Genomic DNA, 24,207 nt, shown 5'->3' on the forward strand with positions numbered 1-24,207 from the left:
TGTGGAAATCCTTAGCACATGTGTTTTCCTCTCTCCGCAGTTTTCATCTTGCAGCTGCGAAGGGACACGTGGAATGCCTCAGGGTCATGGTTGCCCACGGCGTGGATGTGACTGCCCAAGACACCACTGGTATGTGGGGTTTTGACCTCTTAAGTCCACAGGCCGGCGTGAGAGTAGGTATTACAAAGATGATAAATGTATTCATTGTGCAGAATTTAGAGTCACCTTTGATGGATAGGCTCTGGTGTGATTTCATCATCCATCTGTTTTCATCTGCTGTGAGCTTAGTCAGCTAGAGACTGAGTGCTTCTTATCTCCCATTTTTTAATTTTATTTCCTAACATTAAACATATGGACCAAGCAATATTCCCTACTTTTGTTTTTATAAATCACAGAATAAGATGAAAATTGAGTGAATGATTTAGTAACACATTCCATCAACTAGCTGAGATGAGCTCTGTGGACAAAAGCCATGAACTTCATTTTGACAGGGTACCCAAGATCCTCATCCCTTACTATATTTCAGTGCATCCAAATCTACCTAGGACTTGGAAGGAAGGGAGGAGGGAAGAAGAGAAAAAGAGTACACAATGTACACATAACCATAGACATATATACCTGTGCTCTCCTAAGATTCAGTTCCATTGTCTAGAGGTTGCCAGTCAATTGGGATTTTTTTTTTTAAGCTCCCCAGATGATTCTGATGTGAAGCTAGTTTTGACAAATGATGGACAAGACAGATGGAAAGAAGAGGTAGTGTAGTCTAGTCTTTTATAAGCTTTCTCCTCTGGGAAGGAGCCCCTGGGGTCTCCAGCCTGGGATTGTACCCCTGCTGGTCCTTAGAAAGGACCAAAACAACTTTGGCAAGATTTTTAACCTCTCTATTACATTGGGAAATCTTTGGTTTCTAATAGGTCTTTGTTAGTTTTTACTGGAAAAACAAAATAAACTTAATTCCCTAGTCTTTATCTAGGTTTTTCATTATTGTATAATGGGTCCTTTACCTTCTTCGCCAAAATTGGTCTCTTCAGAGTAATCATCTTGGGGAATCAGTCAAGTATTGCAAGAATGCTATTATTGCTCATAACATACCTAGGAAAGTCATGTTCCAGAAGTGTTTTCAAAGTCTGTGGCATTTAAAAGAAAATAATCTCAGTGGTTGGTGATCTTTATTCTATGAAAATAGGTTTTTTTGGAACAGGCCAAGAAACACTTGAAGTCATGTCAGGTAAATGACACGTCAAACTGGTAAAACCATTTTTGGTCAAAAATAGGGAGAGATTGAAGTAACAGAATGATTTTCCTGAGCAGTTCTACAGAGAGTTCCAAAAATACTTTGAGAAATGGCAGATTAATGGTTTTTCTAAGTGACTGTCTTGAGGGGAATACTAATTTATGTTGCACTAGTGAAGGCTGTCTTTAATATCAAGACCCATTTTGTTTGTCTTTGAAATTGATTGTCATTACTTTTAAAGTTACACCACATAAACACAGCACAGTAAGTTTGGCTAACATACTCCTACCTCTAATGAGGTGCTTGACTTCTTTAAGTAGAGGAGGTTTCCTCTTTTAAAAATTCATAATCTAAAAGAACTAGCTTATAGTATATACTGGCATCTGTCAAATAGTTCTGTTTTATTGCATTTATTGTTAGGAAACAGATTGGAAAGGAGTCTAGTTATTTCTATCAGGATCAAACATCGTCCCTCACTTCTTTTTATTATAAGGAAAAATAAGTTCCTTTAATAGATGCTTATTGTAAAAAAAACTTGGGAAGTATAGAAAACTGTAAAAAAGGTAACTAGTGCTTCTACTCCCATTAGAAAGAAAAATAAATGTTACTGATTTTTTTGTTTTTGTTTTTGTTTTGCAATTTCCCCAGAGATTCTCTCTAGCACATGTTTACATAGCTGAGATCATATTATGTAGTAAATTCTATATCCTGTTTTTTTAATTTAGTATTAAACTGGTATTATTTTCCCCCATTAAAAGATCTTTTTTAGTTCAATCTCCAGCACTGCAAAAAAAAAAAAGCTCTTTTTTATTTTCATGTTGTAATTTTTTCTAATTAGTTATACATGACAGTAGAGTGCATGTATACATTTTGATAAATCACACATAAATGAAGAGAGCATTTATTTGTGGCCACATGACACTATGTAGGTAAATTTGCCATCACATCCCTAACTGGGTTTTGAGGACTTGGTACAGTATAAGCAGCAAGCTCTGGACCCTTCAGCTCAGTACCCACTTCCTTGCAGACTGAATGGCAGGATCCCCCAAGAAGGAACACTAGAGGGGGTGCTCAGACCCATCCTGGATGCTTCTCCATGCTGACCAGTGGAAACTGGTGGAAATTGGTCAATCCTAGCAGTCTGTGCCCCAGGACATTGTCCACATGTCCCATGGGTTAGAAAAGTCTCAGAGCTTCCAAGGTCCTCCCTCTCATCTGACACTCTTCACCTTGAAGCCAGCACGTGGGTCCTCAGCCTTCATTGTTTTACTTTGGATTGAATGAGGCACCAGTTACTTCTGCTGATTTCTGGAAAGTGTGCAGAGAGACCACCAGAACAAAAGAAAGAAAGTACTACATGGATAAGAGTATGTGGGAGTGGAGAGCTGTTGTGTTAACCAGGGCAACACTGCTCCAACTTTTCCTGCCACAGCAAACAAGGTAAATTGTGATGGCTTTTACTGCCTACGCTTGTTGTGTCCTTGCTGTTGGCTGTCCTGGCTGCTCCCTGTCTCTCACTAAAGACACATATCTGAATATAAGGGAAGGACAAGGACATTAGTCACACTGTGCCTTAGTGGTCATCACCAGTCCAAATTATTTTTTATAGTTAGAGGATAAATTAAATGGCTCAGCATTGACAGGGAAGGTCTTTTCAGTAAACCAGCCTTATATATTGCCACATTATTACTGGGATGCAGGCATCTTCAATCTCAAAACCTAGTTAGAACTGGTGCAAAAACCTGTTACCATTAATCATACTGCCCTGTAGGGTTTTTTTTTTTTTTTTTTTGGGGGGGGGGGCAGGAGAACCTTTCCAAATATATCATACTGACCCATTTTGTCCTTTTTGTCCACAAAGTCTAAGGATGATAAAATTGGTACAGTTTTCTACATTCAAAACTGCTGACTAGACGTAAAGAATTAGAAGCAGAGACCTTCTAGTATCTTTATTTATTTAATTTATTTTCTACATGAAATGCTTGGAACTTTGGGAAGTTTTATGGGTATTTTGCAACCAATCTCATGAGCAAAGCACTATCAGAAGATAAGATTGTGGGTAATTATAGCACAGCATCAATAAGCATATTAGGTTCCTTTGGAGACTTCAGTGAGATGGTCAGTATGGGCATCTTAGCGGTGCCAGGCACATACAAGTGCATTTGGCTGCTAAATTTTCATGATTATTGCTACTTCAACCAGATCACAGATCCTTTTTTTTTTTTTTTTTTTTTTTTTTACTTTTACTCTTTGAGCTATTGAGAAGTTTCAGATCTTAGGAGAAAAGGAAAGAGAAGGTTTGACAATCATCATGCCAAGTGTTTTCATTTTAAATATCAGAAAGGAAGAGCCCAAAGACTTACACAAGACTCTCCCTTGTGATTTTGTTGGGAGGGTGATTTCTCTGTTGCTTAATTGCTTGTTTGCCCAACAGTGCAGAGCAGTCAGGTGGAGGGGTCAGTTCCTGGACCATCTCTGAACTGGATCCATGTTATTTCCTTACACCCTTTCTTGTTTGTTTCTTATTGTTCTTCACAGATGTAAGAATTGGGAATTCTATCTATTTTTTTTAAAGAACGGTTCTAGGCAAACAGCAAAACTGATGCCAAAGTTTCTTGTTTTGTTTTATTTTTCGGATGCCTACACTTTGCATCCTGGAGCAGGAAATAGAATTAAATAGATATAATTGCCAGAAGATTGAAGAAGACCAAAGAGTCATCTGTTTGTTATCAATACGTCTCTGAGGCTTTAACTTTAAGACTCCATTAATAAGGATATGCATTTGACATTCGACAGAACCCAAGATAAGAGTGGCTTAAACATCAGCATGTTATGTCTCTCAATTGAAAGTCCAGATTGGTGTGGCAGCTCTACTTCACACAGTGAGGATCCAGATTCCTTGCTGCTGTACCAAGCAGGGTCTTTCTGTGGTCCCAGTGATCCAGGATAGTTCCCCGGGGTCTGCAGCCCAGCAGCCTCACGGGAAGGCAGGCACAGTCCTCACATTGCCCATACCTATTTCTACTCAGATCTCACTGGACACAACATGGACTGTGGCATACCTGGCTGTATGGGAAGCAGGGAAATTCTGGGCTGCAATTTTTCTAGTTAAAAATCAAAAGTGTGCTACAAAAGGAGTTGGAAACAGTTTGACAGGTGATTTGCAGTTTCTCTCACTCACATATCTTAAATTGTCTCTAATCCCTTTGCACACTTGACTTTCCTGATGGAACTACTTTTGTTGTAAAAGAAACCTAGGAGAGTGAGAAACTGAGGTTTGAAAATGTAATTGAGGTCTGTAGAGAGGGGAGAACTTGTGAGCCCTTCCTCTTCTCTTGCATCTCCAGTTGCTGGTTTAGCTTTTATGATTTCTGGGTTGCCTTCTGTTCCATTATACCCTGTAGCCTCGCTTAGTTTTGGCACTCACTGTATGTAGACACAAAAGGTAATTTCATCTTAAAACTCAGGGACTTTATTCAGATCATGAGTCATTCTGAAGTGTAGCTGCATGTTATACCCAATAAACAAAGTTCATATTTTAGTTTGTAATAAAGGGAAACCAAAAAGATTGGTATGATTCATAGTACTTGACTTGCTATTAATTCACATATACAGGGAAGTCACAAGAACCACCTGTGCACATGGCTGAGCATAACCTAGCCATGAATATATTCCAGATGATACAAACATGCAAAAGTATCTTTTGATTCTTTGTAAAGCATTGCAAATCTATTTGCTTTAAACATGAGGGGAGGGACAGGGATTATTTTATAACTCTTAATAGTAAGAATAAATATTATGAATAAGTCTTTTACAATTTATCTTCTCTCCTGAGAATATAACAGTGTGAATGGACTTGTCCTTCCATGAGGAAAATTTGATTTAAAGATGAAGATTTCTAAGAATAATGTCATTAAATTTATTTAAAATTGTTAATAAGAATTAGGGCTGTGTCTTGAAGGTGGAGTGCTTGCCTAGCATGCACAGGTACTGAGTTCAATCCCCAGTACCACCAAAAAGAAAAAAGAAAAGAAAAAAAGAAGTAAATACTCCTCTTCTACTTTTATTGTTTAAATATATTGTTTAAATATTTTCTGCATTCTGAAACTCTGGGGTTTTTGGGCTTTCTTTGTTTTTTGTTTTTTGGGTACTGGGGATTGAACTCAGGGGCACTTGATCCCTGAGCCACATCTCCAACCCTATTTCTTGGATTTTATTTAGAGACAGGGTCTCACTGAGTTGCTTAGTGCCTCACTTTTTGCTGAGGCTGGCTTTGAACTCACGATCCTCCTGCCTCAGTCTCCCAAGCTGCTCAGATTACACTGAAACTCTGGTTTTTAACAAATTATTTAAAATCTTGCCTATATAGTTATGTATCATTTTATTAGTATGATGTCTAGATAGTTCTATATTATGAGCAGAAACTATCCTATCTCAAACTTGGACTTCTTGGTATAAGTTAGCCATATCTAAGTACTACAAGACTCACATAGTCTTTAGAAGTGTGATCTGAGTTCCCTCAATTATTATTCTGTTACATTAATTAACTCTTCCCTGTTTTCTCCAGCACTGAATAAATATTCGCTGTTTGAAGTAGGTTAAAGGAAGGTGTTCCATAGCAGGGCAGCTGAGTCTTCCTACTTAGAGCCTCTTTCAATAATGGGAATCTTAGACTTCCTGTAATAGTCCAGTAGTCTTGATTTATATAGCACTGGTCTTTTTGCTTGCAGGCAAAGTTCTTCTGTGATGTACCTGAATTAGGGTTGCCCTTGTTGTTTGTCCATAGGGAAATTGCTTTCTGACATTCCAGACAGATCCATAACTGTCTGGGAGCCACCCTTATGCATTTTCCCCTTACAATGAGATTCTATAACTAATAGAATATATTCTTTCCTGGAAACTTTGCATTGGAAAGGAATTTTGTTTTTAATGTTAGCAATGAGAGATATTTTCACTTCAGTGTCCAGGGAATGATTTCTCATTTGGGTTTTGGATTAATTTAATTGAAAAATATCTTTTTTTTCCCAGGGGTACCTGGGATTGAACTCAGGGCCTTGAGCATGCTAGGCAAGTGCTATACCACTGTACCACTGAGCTACATCCTCCACCCTTGAAAAATGCTTTAATGCTGCTATTTGGAAAAACATATCACAATGCCAGGAATATAAGAATTTTTGCTTCTCTAGAAACACAGTGTTTGTATCCAGGTATGATCAGAACACTGGAAGTGAAATGAAAGTCTGATTTTTTTTCTTTTATGATGTATTCTTCAAATGTCCCTACCACATTGTCTTTGGAGAACTTATGCCTTTTTGAAATGGGTGCTGTTTTTGTAGAACAGCTTTTTTTTCAGAGCATGGACAAAAGCTAAATGCTTCCCATGTACTACATAAACAAGTCTCCAACTTACAATCAGGACATGTTCCAAAAGTTCATTTGTAAGGCATTTGTTTAAAATTCAGAATGTGCTTGTCCTTAGAAACAGTGTATAAATGATGGTTGGGGAGTCCAAGCGGCCCACTAAAGCCTATTTAATGCATAATGTAACTAAAGTCATGCTATTATGCTTTATTCATCTTGCGGGGGGGGGTGGTTTTGTGCAAGGGGGAGAGGAACAGAAGATCTCCATCTTCCTACTTTCAAGGACTTCTTTTCCCTTATTTCTTGGCCTTGTTCATCATCACCCTTCTGTGGAGGCACTTCTGTCTCTTGGTATTCCACCCCAACTAAATAACACCCCTCACACATACCCTCAAGATCTCTCAGTACCTCTACTTCACAAATAGAAGGGATCTGTTCTTTGGACCTTATAGACTTTTGTGCAGTTCACCATGATCCTGTGACCCTCTGATCTTAAATATGGTGTTTCCTAGCCATGTGATGCTCTAATTAGTAAATTCTGATTAGTTTTACAGAATGAAGATCATTCAAAAGGGAAATAGTATTTTGGAACTGGGTCACCATAAAAAAGAAATTGTCCTCTAAACCATTTGTTTTCAGCTGGGGATGATTTTGCCATCAAGGGGTTTTTGGCAATGTCTGGAGACATTTTCAGTTGTCACTACTAGACATCTGGTAGAAATAGGCCAGGGATGTGACTTAACTTCCTACAATTTACAAGACAGCCATCCACAGCAATTATCCAGCTTAAATACCAATGGGACTGAGGTTGAGAAATCATACTTTAAGCATAAGTGTGGGTTGTTAACAGGTGTTGCAGTGGAAATATCTTGGTCAAATAGTTTTGGAAATGCAAACTGTGAGAGTTTCCTAGGTATATTGGGCTGACCAGCAGTTGTCTCCAGTCCCTCATTGTAGACATTGGAAATTAACCTACCCTCTAATTCAAATTGACAAGAATATATCGAAAGCCTACTGTGCAGGAGCAGTGTTGTAGGCAGTACAGATACTGCAGGTTATGAGACAGAAAAGTCCCTGTTCTGACCAAGTTCATATTCTAGTTGGAGGAGGGCAATTAACTATATAAGTGTGTAATTGTGTGTGTGTGTGTGTGTGTGTGTGTGTGTGTGTGTCTCAGAGAGGTGTGAAAGGAATGATAAAAGGTGCAAGGTACTATGAAGAATAGAGAAGTAAAGCAGGGAGTGAGGATAAAAAGCATCAGGGAGGAACTGGAGTGTGTAATGGCTGTGTCAAGAAAGGCCTCCTTCAGCTGGGTGCAGTGGTGCACTCCTGTCATCCCAGCAGCTCAGGAGGCTGAGGCAGGAGAATCATGAGTTCAAAGCCAGCCGCAGCAAAAGTGAGGCGCTAAGCAACTCAGTGAGACCCTGTCTCTAAATTAAATACAAAATAGGGCTGGGGCTGGGGCTCAGTTGGTTGAGTGCCCCAGAGTTCAATCCCTGGTACCTCCCTGTCCTCCCTCCAAAAAAAAAGAAAGAAAGCCTCTTTCAAGAGGCGGCATTTCAGTGGCACCCAGTGGAGGTGAGAAAGCAAGCTCCCTGACTGTTCTAAGGAAGAGAATTCAGGTTAAAAATAGAGCAACTGCAAAGTTCCTGGTGTGGGGACCTTCTGACCCTTCTCCTGCCCCTAAACCCCTCTCCCATAGAGTTCTACAAGCCCATTTGGCAGTCGGGGGGAGTTGGTGAGAGCACTGGGCTTTCCTGAAGTCATCAGGCCATCTCTGAAGTCATTTAACCATCGAAACACTTAAGATTCATGTTGGAGTCATAAGGGAACTTAAAGAAATGCTGCTTTAGTGGTCTGTTGTTTTACTACTCTTCCCCTTCCCCCATGTAAGAACTTTGACAATCTGAAATCTCCAGGTAATGGCCAATAAGGACCGGAGTGTGTTTGAAGGAGAGGGAAATGAGGGTGAGTAGAGATTATGTTTGTGGGCCTCTAGTATGTTCTCTGTTGCCCTGTGGGCTGTGTGTTTTGGGGTTTCTAGGCCAGGGTGGTCCTTGCCTGGTGTGACTGTTGTGGACACGGGACATTTGGCACACACATTGACAGCTGAAAGCAGAACTTCTAAACCTCATGTCATGAGTCTACCACAAGCTTCTAGCCTGGAGCTTAATCGCACCCTAAGAGAACAGCAGTTGGAGTCTGTGAATGTTACCCAGTGGGCGGATGCTGATTTCTTCCCACATTTGTAGCATTAAAGAATGTGAGGCTTTAATCTCCAGAGAAACAATTCTGCCTTTGTTGGAGAACAATTTATTTCCTCATAGTTGACTTCAGCACGGAGATGAGAAAGAGATGTAAAAAAGTGGAGCCTTTCTCCCCAATTTTTGCTTTTCAATCCCTCCAGGACACAGTGCTTTACACCTGGCAGCCAAGAACGGACACCATGAGTGCGTCAAGAAGCTCCTTCAGGTAAAGAGGCAGTGGCAACCTGAAATCATGTGTCATTTCTAAAAGGTGACCTTACTGTGAAGAAAGGAATACCTTCCCTACACACACACACACACACACACACACATTTTAAATATGATCTCAGAACCTGTGTTTCCTACGTAACCTCCTTACTGAAATGAAGGTCAGGGAGAAGATTGTTTCCAAGCAACCCCCCTGGCAGAGTGGAGGATCCTTATCAAAATTTGGAGTGTCTTCCTAGGAATAGCCTCCTCCCCCAACTTTAGTCAGTTCTTTTTTCCTCTTTTCTGAAGGATTTGTGACCTCTCTGTAGTCAGTTTTTACAAACTGCTGGAAATCCTTGCCATACCGGATCTCTGGTGTCCTGGTATTCTCCTCTATAAACCATTAGTCAAGTGCAAGTCTTCTTGAGAAGCGAAATTTCAACCATTATTTCCTTGTGTATAACTTAATGAGCTTTTAGTTCTTGGTTCCTGTTTCAGTGTTTGGTTTTATTCTTCTTTAGAATTATAAGCCAACTCCCTGGTTTGATAACCTTGCCAGGAAGTTTATAATGATGCCTTAAGGTGATGACATCCATAAATCTGTAAAGATGCATATTCAATGAACCCCCATAGCAGTCCATACAGTTACATCCAGCTGTTGCTAGTCAAAATGCAAGCTGGCTGTTTTCAGGAACAGCAGAGACCAATAAAATACATGTTTGGAGTACTGTCTGTTCTGTCAAGCTGTTGTCTCAGCCCCCACAAGCACTGTTTGGGACCCAGCATCTTGCTTTAATTTGTCTTTGAAACTCTATTGCAGAGCTGTGGTCACATCCTTCGACTTGTCTGCTCTGTTGATCACGTAGCTTCCTGTCTTGCATTACATGCTGCTTGCTACTGCCAATTTCAGGAATGTTCAACCTTAACATGTCTTTGAAGCAAAACTCAAGAAAAATAGATCAGTGTCAGTGGTACTGCATTATGAGGCTTCCCCTTGAAGACAATGAACATAGAACTTTTCTTACCCACCTCCTCTGGGACCACACATTCTAGATAAATGAAGACCATTCACTTGCCCAGGTGTTCAGCATCTATATCTTCTGACCTGTGTGGGGTGTGTGTGTGTGTGTGTGTGTGTGTGTGTGTGTGTGAAATTTCCATTCCCATCCTACCTTGGCTATCCAGACCTTGCATCTGACTCTGATTTTAAGGAAGATTTGACCTGACAAGCTGGAAGTCCTTGTGGGCTAGGACCAGATATTCTAGCCTCTAAAGTAATTTTATATCTGGTTATGCAAATGGGTTGGTTTTTCTCTGGAATCTTTGAAGCCCTTAAGCAGTTCCTTGTGCTATTCTAAAATTAGGACAGAGCTTGGTAATTGTAACCTGATCTCCATTCTTCTTACCACTAAAGGGCAGGCTTTTCACTCTAAGGTAGTTTGATCTTCCCTCGTCCAGCTTGCAAATTGTCTCACCAGTGTTGTTCTTTCTGGGCAGTTATTCAAAGTCAGTCTTCCTGTTAGGTCACTTTCCTTGGGTCCTGGGCCCGTCTAGTCTGCTCTTCACCTCTTGGACAACCAGGCTTTCTGCGTTGTGACCCCATGGTCTCCTGTTCCACTCACCTCCCACCCTCTCCATTTAGCAACCTTTCTGGATCTCTAGCATTCACTGTAATTGTCTGTGTGCTAGACATATTTCCCCTCTCCAGTAAACACCATTTTAAAGTTCTGTCTTCTCAAGGCAAGTAGCACAGCCTGGAGATTCTACAGATACAAATGAACCCTCCCCCTCCCCCTGGAGTGCTGGCAGTCCTTCTACCCTTTCATATACCAAGAGGTTACCAGACACTAAATATAAGCATTTATTATAAACTCACAGAGGAGTCACTACCCTAATGGAGCTCACAGTCCTGTACACATAGACACCAACACACATTACAAATTGCAAAGCACTAAGAAGGAAGCTAACAGGGTACTGAGAAGTGGCAGTTCAGGGCAGCTGCATGGAGGAGGTGATATTTAAGCTGAGATCCCTAATATGCAAAGTGTCAAGGGGAATGCATTTCTAAAAGAATAACAATTGTAAAGGTCCTGAGGCAGGAAAGATGCTCATCAGGGAGGAAAGAAAGCCAGTGCATGAGCCAGGGGCAAGGAAAGTGAAGAGGAAATGTGGCACAGAGTTCAGGGCCTTGTGTGTTGTGACAGGTAGACTGCAATTAATCCTAAATACACTGTGGCACTGTGAAAGACAGTGACATTCATAGTTTTAAAAGATTATTCCTGTGTGTCAAGAAGTTGTTTAGAGGAGAAAAAGCAACTGGAGAATCCCACAAGGAGATTATCTTAGCTGTCCATGTGAGAAAGTGCTGGCTTGACTAGGGTGGTAGTAATAAGAAAGACAAGAGGGTAGATCGGAGGTATGGTTTCTGGAAAGAATTGACAGGACCTGAGAATTCATTAGATGTGGGAGGAGGAGAAAAAGAAATCAAAGATGACTCCATGGTTTCTTGCTTGATGACTAGATGGAGGATGGTGTGATTCAGGTATGGTGAAGGATGGGGAGGACCAGGTTGGGCTTGGAAGAGGGGAAGTGTTGCCTTTGAGGTGCTTGTAAGACAATGGTGAAGTAGGTGCAGTGGGTTCTCAAGCCTGGTGCTCAGGTGACATCTGAATAAGAATGCACCTTCTGACAGGTTGGAATCCAGCTCCGCTGTTCACTGTGACCTGATAAATTATTAACTTCTTTGTGCCTCAATTTCTTTGCCTAAAAATGGTAATAGTAGTATCTATCCAGGGTTGTTAGGAGACTTAAAGCAATTCTTTGAACACAGCCTGGCATGTGACAGCTATTTACTCACACAATACTTGTTTTTGTTATTGGTAACACCAACATCAGGAGTCCCTAGCCTTGACTTCTTGACAGTATTTCAAACTGCAGTTGGGGATGAGATCACTAAGGAAGAAAGCTTAGAGAAGGAACAATGAAGAAGGTAAGAGTCTGGCTAGAGGAAGAGGAATGGCCAGAGCAGTGGAGGAAAACAGGTGTTCCAGGCAGGGAATTGAGCTGCTGAGAGGAGGAATGCTTGCAGAGAAGGGAGTGGACTGCCACTGAGAGGCTAGGAAGAGGACAAGAGTGCGACTGTGGTTGGAAACTGAAAGGTGATGGTGACCTCCACTGGGACCATCTCCATGGAGTCTCGAGGGCTGACACCCAGCTGCAGTGGACTCAGGAGTGCATGGGAAGCAAGGAAGACTGCATGGTGGCAATTCTTAAGAGAGAGAGCTGGTTTTATGAAGGGGAAAGAAAATTAGGTTAGCAAGCAGAGACAAAGGTAGGATCAAGGTGAGAGATGCTAGCGCAAGTTTGTTAGCTGGCAGGGGTGGTCCAGTGGTGGCCAAGTGATGAAGTCAGGGAGGAAAGGGCAGGCAAAGCAGCCAAGGGCGACTGGCTGCCTGTGTCATGATTACTCAGTGAGTCTCCATCCCAATAAAAGACAGTGGGAGCACAGCAGTTGGGGCTTATTTATGTTTATACCCTTCCTAATAAGACATCAGTGCTTGCAGGAAATGAATGAACTGAATAGAATTTGTGCAGGATATTCTAATATGTGTATTTACTAATTTTTGTCTTATAGTCTAAATGTCCAGCCGAAGGTATTGACAGCTCTGGGAAAACAGCTTTACATTATGCAGGTAATTTTGTTCTCTTCTTTGTCTTCTTCTGCCATAAGAAACACTAACTTGCCATTGTCTTCATTCAAATGACTAACCTTACGATACTATTTCTGGGATTGTTTTCTGTCATCAATCCTACACATTCTCATTTTAATCAGTTTGAAAAACATGTTGAGCTTCACCAAGGAGCACACCTAGAATTCATCAGTTGTCTTCCATACAACGAGAAGAGGTTATCATGGTTAACTTATTTTAACAAGAACTGAGGATGTAGCTCCTCAGTAATAGAGCTTGTGCACAAGGCCCTCAGTTTAATCCAAGGCACCAATTATTTAATTAGTGCGTGTATATGTATATGCAACTGATTTATGTATATAATTTAAATCTCTTTTTAAAGAGATACTCAGAAGCGCTTGTGGATTCAGGTAATCTGTGATACAGATTTTTTTTATTTGGTAATCAATTTTATTTATCAACATTTTGTTTTTACCATCTGTCATGCAGCTAGCTGAAAGTGACAAATATTGACACTGAGCTCTCAGGCAAGTAGATGTAAAAATTCTTTTATTGCTACTTGTGGAAAGTTAAGTCCTATGAAAAGATAAAACAAATGTTTGCTGAAGGCATTTGGAAGTCACTGGCTTTAGGTCCAGATAACTCTAAAATGAAGCAGTAATTTTCAAATACCTCTTACTTACCTTCCTAACACCATTTCTCTTGAGTGCAGCTTGAGTGAATGTGTGCGACTGAATCAGAGACAGACTTCTTAGAAGTGTTGATGCCCTTGATTATGTGAGTAGCTTTGTGTTTTCCTTCCCTCAGCGGCACAAGGCTGCCTACCAGCTGTGCAGGTCCTCAGTGAACACAAGAGTCCTGTAAGCCTCAAGGATTTGGTGAGTACCAGGTGGTCACTAGATGTGAAATGGACAGTGGTTACACTGTGGGATGCCTCTGAGAGTCACTGAGACTTTAGAGACCCAAGTTTCTTAAAACTTCTATTGTTTTTCAGCTTAAGTCTTCTGAAAAATGGCTTTCTAGATTATTCCTCCATTGGTCCCTAAATTTTTAAGACATTTTGCAGCATGCACTTCTTTCATATGTATGTTTGTTTCTACATATATACACGTTCTGCCTTCAACCTAAATATGAAAAAAACTTACTTTCTTGATTTGTAAAAGTAAGAAATAAGTCTAAATAGAAATTCTGGTATTTTCTTTCTGCATCCCATGTACCACCTTAGATACCTTTTGGTTAGAATTCTCCAACTTTGAAGACAGAAATATTTCTAGCCTATTATCACCTCACAGGGTTATTTTCAGAATAAATTTATATGCCTTCACACATGAGTATAGAGTTAAATTTCATGGTATAGCTTGTATCTACCCTTAGTATGGATTGAGCTTCCCTAATCCAAAATCCTACACACTGCAGATTCTGACCTTTTGAGCACCAAACTGATGCCACAAGTGGCAAGTTCCACACTATGAAACTTTGTTTCATATACATAATTATTAATAATGTTGGATGAATTACTTTCAGACTATGTTTATAAGATCTACATGAAACATAAATGAACTTTGTATTTAAACTTGGATTCATCCCCAAGATATCTCATTATATATAGGCAAATACTCCAAAATCCAAAATCTGAAACACTATTACTTCATGACCAGAAAGCATTAGAACTTCACAGACATGATGCCTAGTATTTTAGTCATCTGTTTTACTGCTATGATCAAAAGTCCCAACAAGAACAGTTAGAGGAGGAAAGGTTGATTTGGGGGCTCACTTTCAGAGATTCTTGCCCATAGATGGCTTGAGGTGAGGTAGAACATCATGACAGAAAGGTGTGGCAGAGGAAGGCAACTCTGGACATGACAATCAGGGAGCAGACAGAGAGTGCCGCTTAACAAGGACAAATTATAAACCCCAGAGGCACGCCCCCAGTGACCCACCTCCTCTAGCCTTGCCTTACCTGCTTACAGTTACCACCCAGTTAATCCTTATCAGGGTTTAATGAACTGATTAGGTTAAGGCTCTCATAACCCAATCATTTCAGATCTAAACTTTCTTGCATTGTCTCCTGCATTGTCTCACACATGAGCTTTTTGGGGACACCTCATATCTAAACCTTAATATCTGGAAATCTATCTGAAATTGCACGATAAGACTTAATGCTGCCAGGTGTAGTCGCATACCCCTGTAATCTTAGCTGTTTGAGAGTCTTAGGAAGATCACAAGTTCAAGGCCAACCTGCGCAACTTAGATCCTGTCTCAAAATAAAGTAAAAAGGGCTGGGATGTAGCTCAGCTCAGTGGTAGACCGCCCCTGAGGTCAATCCCCAGGAAAGAAGAAGGAGAAAAAAAACAAACAAACAAAAAAGAGATTTAACTGTTAAATAGCAATTGTACTTTATAAATCCCCATTTTAAAATAGTTAGGAATATTGTGGTTAGTCTTTTCTCTTTTCCTATGTGAATGCTTTTAACTTAAACATTATTGTTGACTCGCTTGTAGGATACGTTCTTCCCCTAAAAGACAGAATAATAGATTTTCTTTCCAGTTTGTGTCATTTTCATGAGACCCTCTCCTCAACCTGGATTACAGAAACACTTACCTATCCTTTTATTTTTCTCTTTTGTTCTATATTGCAATGTTTTCATTCTTAATCCATCTGACATAGTTTATATACAAGTTGGGGATCTAATTTTCTTTTTTCCAAAAGGACTGCTAATTGTCATGACAAGTTAATTCTTTTTATCCATCTTTTATCTTGTCTTGTGTTGGTAACAGATAAATAGAGTCTTTACTTTGTTGTTTTGACACTAAAATTATGAAAGGGTATGCCTTCTGGGAGATTGGGATGGCAGTGAATAGGTAGTTCACTGGGAAGAAGCTGCCTGGAGCAGGAAGGCCTTTTGAGCCATATGGAGACAAGTCCTTCATTTCTCCAGACTGATCCTTCAGTACACATGATACACTTGCTGTAAGCATGAACACACCTTGAGTTCATTGCTTTCTCCTGTGATCACTCAGACTGAGTGACAGATGAGGGAACAGGCAAGGGGCCCAAGAGGCTAAGGCTTCCAGGGAAATGTTAACAGAGAAATTCCACAAGAAGAGTTGGCCAGGATGTCACGGTTGCCCTGAAGGGCCCACAGTATCACGATGAATCAAATATTACACCAGCAGCACAAGTCGGGGGGGACATGGGGAAAGAACAAGGGTCTTCACGATTCTGGCATTCGGTGTTAAAGTTAAAATCTAAATCAGAGTTTGTCTCCTAGGATGGGAATATACCACTGCTTCTTGCAGTACAAAATGGTCACAGTGAGGTCTGTCGCTTTCTCCTGGATCATGGAGCAGATGTTAATTCCAGGGACAAAAATGGAAGGTACTGCATAAACAGGCAAAAATCGGTGACTTAAGTGATACCCACGTTCTGGGTCTTTCAGAATATCATAGCTATATTTTGGTTGGTTTGTTATAATGTATTTTAACTTTTTTCTTTTTAAATTTTCTACCTTTTTGATAAACAAGAATCTGTTTCTACTTAAAAATAATGTTTCCCAGACTCTCTAAACCATCATTGCTGACTGGATCTGTGATAAAACCATTAAATTATTAAAGTGATTAAGCCATTTCCTGTGACTTTTCATGAAAAATAAGTAAACATATTAGTTAATTTTGAAAAGTCTTCATGATGTAGTTTCTGTAAAATACTTGAGGTAAAAGGGTAAGATTTATGGCACTCATTAAATACTATCACTTTATATCAGACAGTATAGAAGATTGTGTCTATGTTGTTTGACTAAATATGGATTAACATTTAGATTTAATTTGCAGTTTTAAAAAAAATACCACCTAATATCATCTTGATAGCATTTTATTTTGAATTTCCCAGAAAAGTGTAGAAAGGTTCTTTTCCCTGTTTTCAGGACAAATAATTTCTGAGGAAAGAGTTTTTACCTTTGTTTAGTGCTAATTTTGTGTTTCCTTTTTCTTTAGAACTGCTCTCATGCTGGCTTGTGAAATTGGCAGCTCTACCATCGTGGAAGCCTTAATTAAAAAGGGTGCAGACCTAAACCTTGTAGATTCTCTTGGACACAATGCCTTACATTATTCCAAACTCTCAGAAAATGCAGGAATTCAAAGCCTTCTATTATCGAAAATCTCTCAGGATGCTGGTATGTGAAAGAAAATAGTCAATGTTGTTTTAAATTTATGCACTCCATTTTCCCCAAAGGATAAAGGAATTTGTGCAATACGATATATTTTATTATTCTTTTAAACATAGGCTTGAAGAAAAATGAAGTGTTAAATGTTGTGTATGGTGTGTGTGTGTGTGTGTGTGTTCCCACCCAAAGCAAATATGAAATATGAGTCACCATGGTTCTTATAGTAATTTCTTTTCACTTTTTCTTCTTCAGACTTAAAGACTCCAACAAAACCAAAGCAGGTATTTATCTTTTGGGGTAGGGGTGTTTTTCATCTATGTTTGTGGGTATTTGAAAATGTTTATAATAAACTCTGTGACTCACTAGAAAAGTGATGATGACCGCCTGGTGTGGTGGCACCCACCTGTAATCCCAGAAACTCGGGAGGCTGAGGTAGGAGGATCGCAAGTTCGAGGTCAGCATCAGAAAATTAGTGAGGCCCTAAGCAACTAAGCAAGACCCTTTCTCAAAATAAAAAATAAAATGGGCCAGGGATCTAGCTCAGTGATAAAGTGTTTGATACTGGGTTCAACCCCAGTATCAAAAAAAAAAGGTAAGTGATGACTTTGTTGAAAATACTTAAGGACTGCAATGTCTTTGGAATAAATGATTCATTGTTATGAGACGGTAAATGTTTTCTTAATGATTTACCTTATTTCAAAAGCATGTAACTTTAAACTTGCTACCTATTTATTCATCTTTTTCTGAAATGTACTAATACTCCCTAATGGTGTGAAAATGTTTGATGTGGTTTAAACAGAGACTGAATAACAATATTTTAACTACTTATAATTATCACATGGACTACAAACCTATAGTCACAAAAATGCTAGATATTTAATGAAAATAAGAAGTTTAACTTCTCCTTTTAATTGTTTTTTTCCTAAAAATTCACCTACTGTTACCTAGAGTTAACTACTTGTATTATCATATGAAATACTGACCTATCATTACAAAAATGTTAAATACTTAAAGAAAATAAGACATTTAGCTTTTCCTTTTATTTTAATTTTTTCCCCCTCAAAAATTTCACCTAGTATTACATGGAATAGAAATTGAGAAGTTTGCCCTATTATTTTGGAGTTTTTCCAAAAAGCATGTCTCACTATCAACTTAAGTTTGGCTATTCTATTTACTTATATATCAAGGTTCTTGAAGATATTACAGACAACAAATAATGCTGAATTTATTATGTGCTAACTGTATTCCTTACCAGTAACTTTCAGAGATGAGGTTCCCCCTTTCCCTCATGTTTACATTCTTTAAAAAAAAAAATGGTGGGGAGGATGGAAGTCATGCTGAGATGTGGGACATCCCAGTGCCATGCATTAAGATGGAAAGTACCTGTGAAAGTGTCCTGGGTTCTGATTATGGTAGACAACTCCTCATCCTCTACTTCCGCAGTTCTCCACACCATCTTCATCTGGTTTTGTCTGTTTTTAATCTTCTTGCTATGAAAGCATGAACTGCTAGAAGAAAACTTAGAGCATGCACATTACTATATTTTTATGTTGGCAGAAGATTTCAGGTCTTGATGAATTAAGACACGCATGAACTGTAGAGGTTTTTCTCATTTGTTTGATGAAGCTACTTGCTCAGACTTTACTAACCTAACTAACCCACCTCCATTCTTTGGACTGTGATAACTTTCAGCATGATCAAGTCTCTAAACTAAGCTCAGAAAGAAGTGGAACTCCAAAAAAACGCAAAGCTCCACCACCTCCTATCAGTCCTACTCAGGTAAAAACCAAAGCAAACCAAAAACAATAAGCATAAAACAACAAAATCATAATTTTGTCATTTTGCATTTAGGTCAAAAAGTGGTATTTTAGATCTGACCTTTAGTATGCATTTAAAATTTTCTTAAAGTTTGTAAATTACAAATTGTGGTAAGAAGGATTTTGATTATTACTATGGAAATAATGTTGACTTTTATTTGTTTAAAAACTGGAGGATTGAATAGTATCTTTTTTAAAAAGCTCAAGGGAATTTCTCAAAATCTTATGACAGGCCCTTCTGCACAGTGGTGCATGCCTGCAATCCCAGTAGCTTAGGAGCCTAAGGCAGGAGGATGGTGAGTTCAAAGCCAGCCTTAGCAACTTAGCAAGGCCCTAAGTGACTTAGCAAGACTCTGTCTCAAAATAAAAAGTTAAAAAAGGGCTGGAATGTGGTTCAGTGGTTAAGCGCTCCTGGGTTCAGTCCCTGGTAGCAAAAAAAAAAAAAAGATCTTACGATTGTAACAATAAGCTCAGTTTATTTTTAGTTCCTCATATTAACATCTAGCAAGAGTTAGAGATAAGGGAATGAGTAGCTAGTGAGGCAGTTAGATGAAAACAAACATTGCTAAAATGTGTCTTTCTAATTACATTTACCCTTGGTTAATATTAAAAGTAGTATTTAGTTCTGAGCTTATAAAAACTACTTCATAGAGAAGGAAGCTCAGAAATCTGTGAAATGGCAAATAAAACAGGTTGGGGTTTGTTGTTTTAAACCATATGTCATAAAAAGAATAATCCATATTCAAATAGTAGAGAGAAATATCTCATCTGATAAACAATGTTAAATGTATGTTAGCATGTTCATTAATAGGGTTCTTAGCCTGCAATAGAAGTTTTGTAGATCTTAAAAACCGATTCTAGTTGATATGGGAGCAAAATTACTTAGTTATACTCTGCAAAACTCAAAAAATATTTGATGTAGCTGAATTGCCTTGAAAATCTTACCCCTGTGTTAACTGAAGCTAAGGATACTTACAGTTAGTTTAGTTGCCTGGATGTGCTTCAACAGCACTAGAAAAGACAAGACTTTGAGAACCTATTCTTTACTGGTGGTTTTCATTTTCTTCTTTTAGTTGAGTGATGTGTCTTCCCCAAGATCAATAACTTCAACACCACTTTCAGGAAAGGAATCAGTATTTTTTACAGAAGCACCCTTCAAGGTATTTCCTTTCTTGATTCATTTTTGTTCCCATATTTTATGATATGTGATAGATTTGCTTTAAGTTGTATAACACTGAGCAAAGCAGAATATACTTCTTAATCTTTGGTTCACAACCTTTTCACCATGAAGGACCCCTTGATTATTTTTCCTGGCTTGAATACTATAGAACAAAAATAGGGAGAATAAATTGCATTTACTACCCAATAATTTTCTTCTTTAGAAAAAAGTAGACACAGGTCATTTATGGAATCCAAAAAACTAGAACTCATAAAAGCAGAATACAGTGGGGGCTTGGGGAATGATGTAGGTCATCATTGGGGAGGTGCTGGGGAGATGTTGGTCAAAGTGAACTTCTCAGTTCAACAGCAGAATAAGTTCAAGAGATTTATTATACATTGTGGTGATGGTAGTTAATAACAATGTGCTATATTCTTGATAATTGCTAAGAGTAGATTTAAGTGTTCTCATCACAAAAAATGAGGCAATGCATATGTTAATTAGCACAATTTAACAACATTATATACCTATTTCAAGATATCATGATGCACATGGTTAATACATATAATTTCCTTCATCAATTAAAAAGTAAATTAATTTTTTAAAAAGGTGTGAAAGTTACTGGCTTCTGACTGGTAGTCACTTCTTTTATTCCTAATACACATTATTTATGAAGTGGCAAAAGTTACATTTTAAAAAATTCTCTATATACAATTGTATTGTATTGAAAAGAGGATATTTCCTTTCAATATCAGCCTATCACTAGGAAATTATATTTTGAAGGAAATAAAAAATATAGTTGTTAAAATGAAGTCCAAATTGTATAATTGTATATTTTACTTCCCTCCCTCTTAAAATTACTAAAGATAAGTTTTCTTTTAATTTGGACACACATGAATCTGAAAAACATTCTACCAACCTACCATTTACTTCATTTTAACTAGATTTTATTAATAAACCCTTTAGATGAATACCTATATAAAGCAAGGCAAGGAAACTATGCTTGTATAAGTAGTACTTTAAAATCTCCTAATATGACCATGACTTGAGAAATAATGCATTCTAAGAGTATCACAAATTATGATTTTTTCAGGAGTAAAAATGACTAATTCCTAAACAAATGAAAATAAGATAAAACTAATACCTATTTAGAATGGTTAAAGTTTCAAAAGACTAATAATGCTAAGGGTTGGTGAGGATGTGAAAGAATTAGACTGCTAATATTCTGTTGGTGGAAATGTAAAATGGTACAAACTACTTCAGAAAACTAAGTTACTCTAAAAGATAAACACACACCTACAAGATGATCCAGCCATCCACTCATGGGTATTTACCCAGGAGAAATAAAAATATATCTATATAAAATCTTATACATAGATGTTTAGAGTAGCTTTATTCACAGTGTTTCTAAACTGGAAATGACCTGAATGTTCATCAACAAGTGAATAAATACAGATAATGAGATATATTCATATAAAATAATATTACTCAACAAAAATAGGAATGAGCTGCAATGCAAGCAACAGCATGGACAAATCTAAAAGTCATCATGCTGAATGAAAGTAATCAGCTACAAAAATATCCTTACTGTATCCATTACATTCCATTTTTAGCAATTTTAGAAAATGCAAAATGGACAGTCAGGTTGCCTAAGAATGGAGTGGGCAGGGAGTAGCCTTGACAAAGGCATGAGGAAACTTTCTAGATCTTGATTATAATGGTAGTTCCATGGGTACATATCTGGCAAAACCCCTACAGATTAGAAACTTTAGTTTATTATATCTTATACAGTTAAAATATGTACATTATCTGAACAAAGGAAAGGACAGCTTTTTATAAAGAGAAGCACTTGCCAAAAATAAGCTGCTTAATTTTAGCATTTTGGCTTTTACAAAAGTTCCTTTGCTGAAAAGTGATATCTCTTATCATTGTCTGGGGTTCATCTAGATGAAACATAATAAATTTTTGGCAAGTTACTGTAATGTTTTGAAACAAAAGTCTTGAAATGAGAGTTTGTCTTTGAAGTTCCAAGAATTTTTGTAATATATTAACAGATTTTCAGGGACAGGGGTTTGGAGGAAATATTTATAGGATCACTTGTCAATCCGAGCCCATATGCATTTTTTTCTCTTATAAAATTATCTTCTTCCTTTACAGGTCTTATTTATTAGCATCTCTTTTAGAAGATTAATAAGATATTAATACAGACCATTTTTAAAGTGATTAAACTAAAAAGTCTACTTTGAATATACTTTAATGTATAACCCAGATAAATATAACTTCTATTTGACATCATTAATAAAGTAGCTTTTGCCATCTTATGTATTTAGAACACATAACCCAATAATTGAATTATTGTGTGAAATTATTATAATTTGAAATATATTTGTGTTGTGCTTCCTAAATTATATTTCTGAAAAATGTTTTGAAAATATGCACTCTCGGGCTGGGGAGATAGCTCAGTTGGTAGAGTGCTCGCCTTGCAAGCACAAGGCCCTGGGTTTAATCCCCAGCACTGCAAAAAAAAAAAAAAAGAAAATATGCACTCTGAACTTCTAAAATTTTAAAATTTATACCTTAGTAGATGATTGTCATGTTTTCACTTATGAAATATCTTCTTTCCTTCAGATTTTCCATTTTTCTAGTAGGATAACACTGACCCTGCTCTCTGTAAATATAAGGAGGAAAATATGCCTGAATATTTTGTGCCATGTCTATTTAGGAGTATCATTTTTACATCATTTTCATGTTTCTGCAGGCTGAGATTAGTTCTATACGAGAAAACAAAGACAGACTAAGTGACAGCACCACAGGTAAGATAAAGTAGCATCTGTTTTTGTTTCTTTGAACAAACTGTCTTTACTCCATGTCTGTTTAAACAGCAGAGGCAAAGCCAGCAACACCTGTGGTCATAGAGCTGCCAATAATACACATGCTTTCACTCTCTGTGCCTCAGGGGCCTGAACCTGAATTTTAAAGACTGTCTAACTTTGGGATATAAAAAATTCATTTCTATTTTCACTTGTCCCTAACTAGTTGTTAACATTTCATTCAATTATGAATATAGGCAATAAATGCAAAAAATTAAGACCAGTGACTTTGTCACCAAGAGAATTCCCTGACAATTTCCTGTCACCTTACTGTTATTACAGATATGTTGGAAATTCATTTATAATATCACCACTAAAAATCATGGCAGTTATTAGAACTGCTTCTGGATCTTATTATGTGGTGTGTTACAAAGTAATCTTTTAGAGTACTGTGTATTTTATCCTATGCATTTAAAAACAGGCTTTAGGTTGTCAGCTAATAGCACAGAACACTCATTGCAGCTGAGAAGCAAATTGTATCACGAAGGGAGAACACCATGCACCTACATGGTCATCAGGATCTAATTTTACCACTTAGGTTTACAAATAGGCACAAGCAAAGACAATGTTAGCAAAACCACACACAGTCATATTGTCCTCACCAAGAGAGGTTTAATTCATTGTGTCTTTGAAGAGTCCCTTCTAAAGGAGATGGAGATTCTAGAGATTAACTGAATCTATAAGAATGTAGTATGATATCTTCAGAATTAATTTAAAATACAGAGTAGATGATTTCAAAGTTTTCCCTTTTGCTCCAGCACTCAGTTTCTTAGAGTACCATTCATTTTATATTTTATTACCTTTGATTTGCCAAATTTAGAAATATTAAACTCAAATTCCTGGCAGGTATCAAATGTCAATACAACTGAACATGGGATACTTTTAAAATCATCCATTGCATTGCATCTTAGAAGTAATTTCTGTTGCTTAGAAGTGAGATTATGCTTCCAATCCCCAAGTTTATCACACAGAATGGAAACTCACCAGACTTCATCCTAGGGGGATTCACAAAGCTGTGCCTTAGGTACCATACATCAGAACAATGCCTTATTATCAGATGTAAAGTTTTCTATGAAGAAACATTTTTGTATTCATCCAAATTAAAATTAAAGTTTTCATTTCTGCATTGAATGTCTGTGAGTAAATAAAAAGCATAATAGTGAAAAGTACAGATCTGTACTCTTCAAAGAGTCATCTGTAAATGATTTCCAGTCAGCAATAATAATTTTCACCAGAAAGCCATCCAGCTCTGTCACCAAGCATACCATCTCGTGCAACTGACATTTTTTCATAGGAAGACTTTCTGAATGAAGGAAGCAACACATTGCATTTTATTCTGGAGCAAGTTCCATGTCTTATCGCAATGAGCACTTTGAGCAGCATTGCTTCAGATACTCTTAGGCATGATAATCAGTATGATACTAAAGAAGTGTGGTTTACCAACAATGATTGCAGTGAT

The 24,207-nt window shown here is 37.9% G+C and overlaps 1 protein-coding gene and 1 long non-coding RNA gene across 5 annotated transcripts in view; one reads left to right on the top strand and one right to left on the bottom strand.

The window, feature by feature from the left end:
- Rai14 (retinoic acid induced 14) overlaps positions 1-24,207 on the top strand; it is a 144,514-nt gene that overhangs the window by 109,970 nt on the left and 10,337 nt on the right. For 3 of the 4 annotated variants that reach the window (XM_047556304.1, XM_047556305.1, XM_047556302.1), the window contains 10 exons: positions 41-129; positions 9,003-9,067; positions 12,686-12,743; positions 13,548-13,618; positions 16,012-16,118; positions 16,733-16,911; positions 17,155-17,183; positions 18,595-18,681; positions 19,793-19,879; positions 22,637-22,691. In XM_047556304.1, coding sequence (XP_047412260.1) covers positions 41-129; positions 9,003-9,067; positions 12,686-12,743; positions 13,548-13,618; positions 16,012-16,118; positions 16,733-16,911; positions 17,155-17,183; positions 18,595-18,681; positions 19,793-19,879; positions 22,637-22,691 — 827 coding nt within the window. The remainder of the gene's footprint in view (positions 1-40; positions 130-9,002; positions 9,068-12,685; positions 12,744-13,547; positions 13,619-16,011; positions 16,119-16,732; positions 16,912-17,154; positions 17,184-18,594; positions 18,682-19,792; positions 19,880-22,636; positions 22,692-24,207) is intronic. The other variant, XM_047556306.1, reaches the window with a different exon arrangement.
- Positions 3,448-23,876, bottom strand: LOC124987229 (uncharacterized). Its single transcript, XR_007109156.1, has 5 exons — positions 23,733-23,876; positions 22,455-22,546; positions 19,696-20,041; positions 18,286-18,421; positions 3,448-4,660 (listed from the first exon to the last, which is right to left on the bottom strand). It is a non-coding gene; the product is annotated as an uncharacterized LOC124987229 (long non-coding RNA).

The sequence above is a fragment of the Sciurus carolinensis genome, chromosome 6 (assembly GCF_902686445.1).
Source record: "Sciurus carolinensis chromosome 6, mSciCar1.2, whole genome shotgun sequence".
NCBI classification, from domain to species: Eukaryota; Metazoa; Chordata; class Mammalia; order Rodentia; family Sciuridae; genus Sciurus; species Sciurus carolinensis.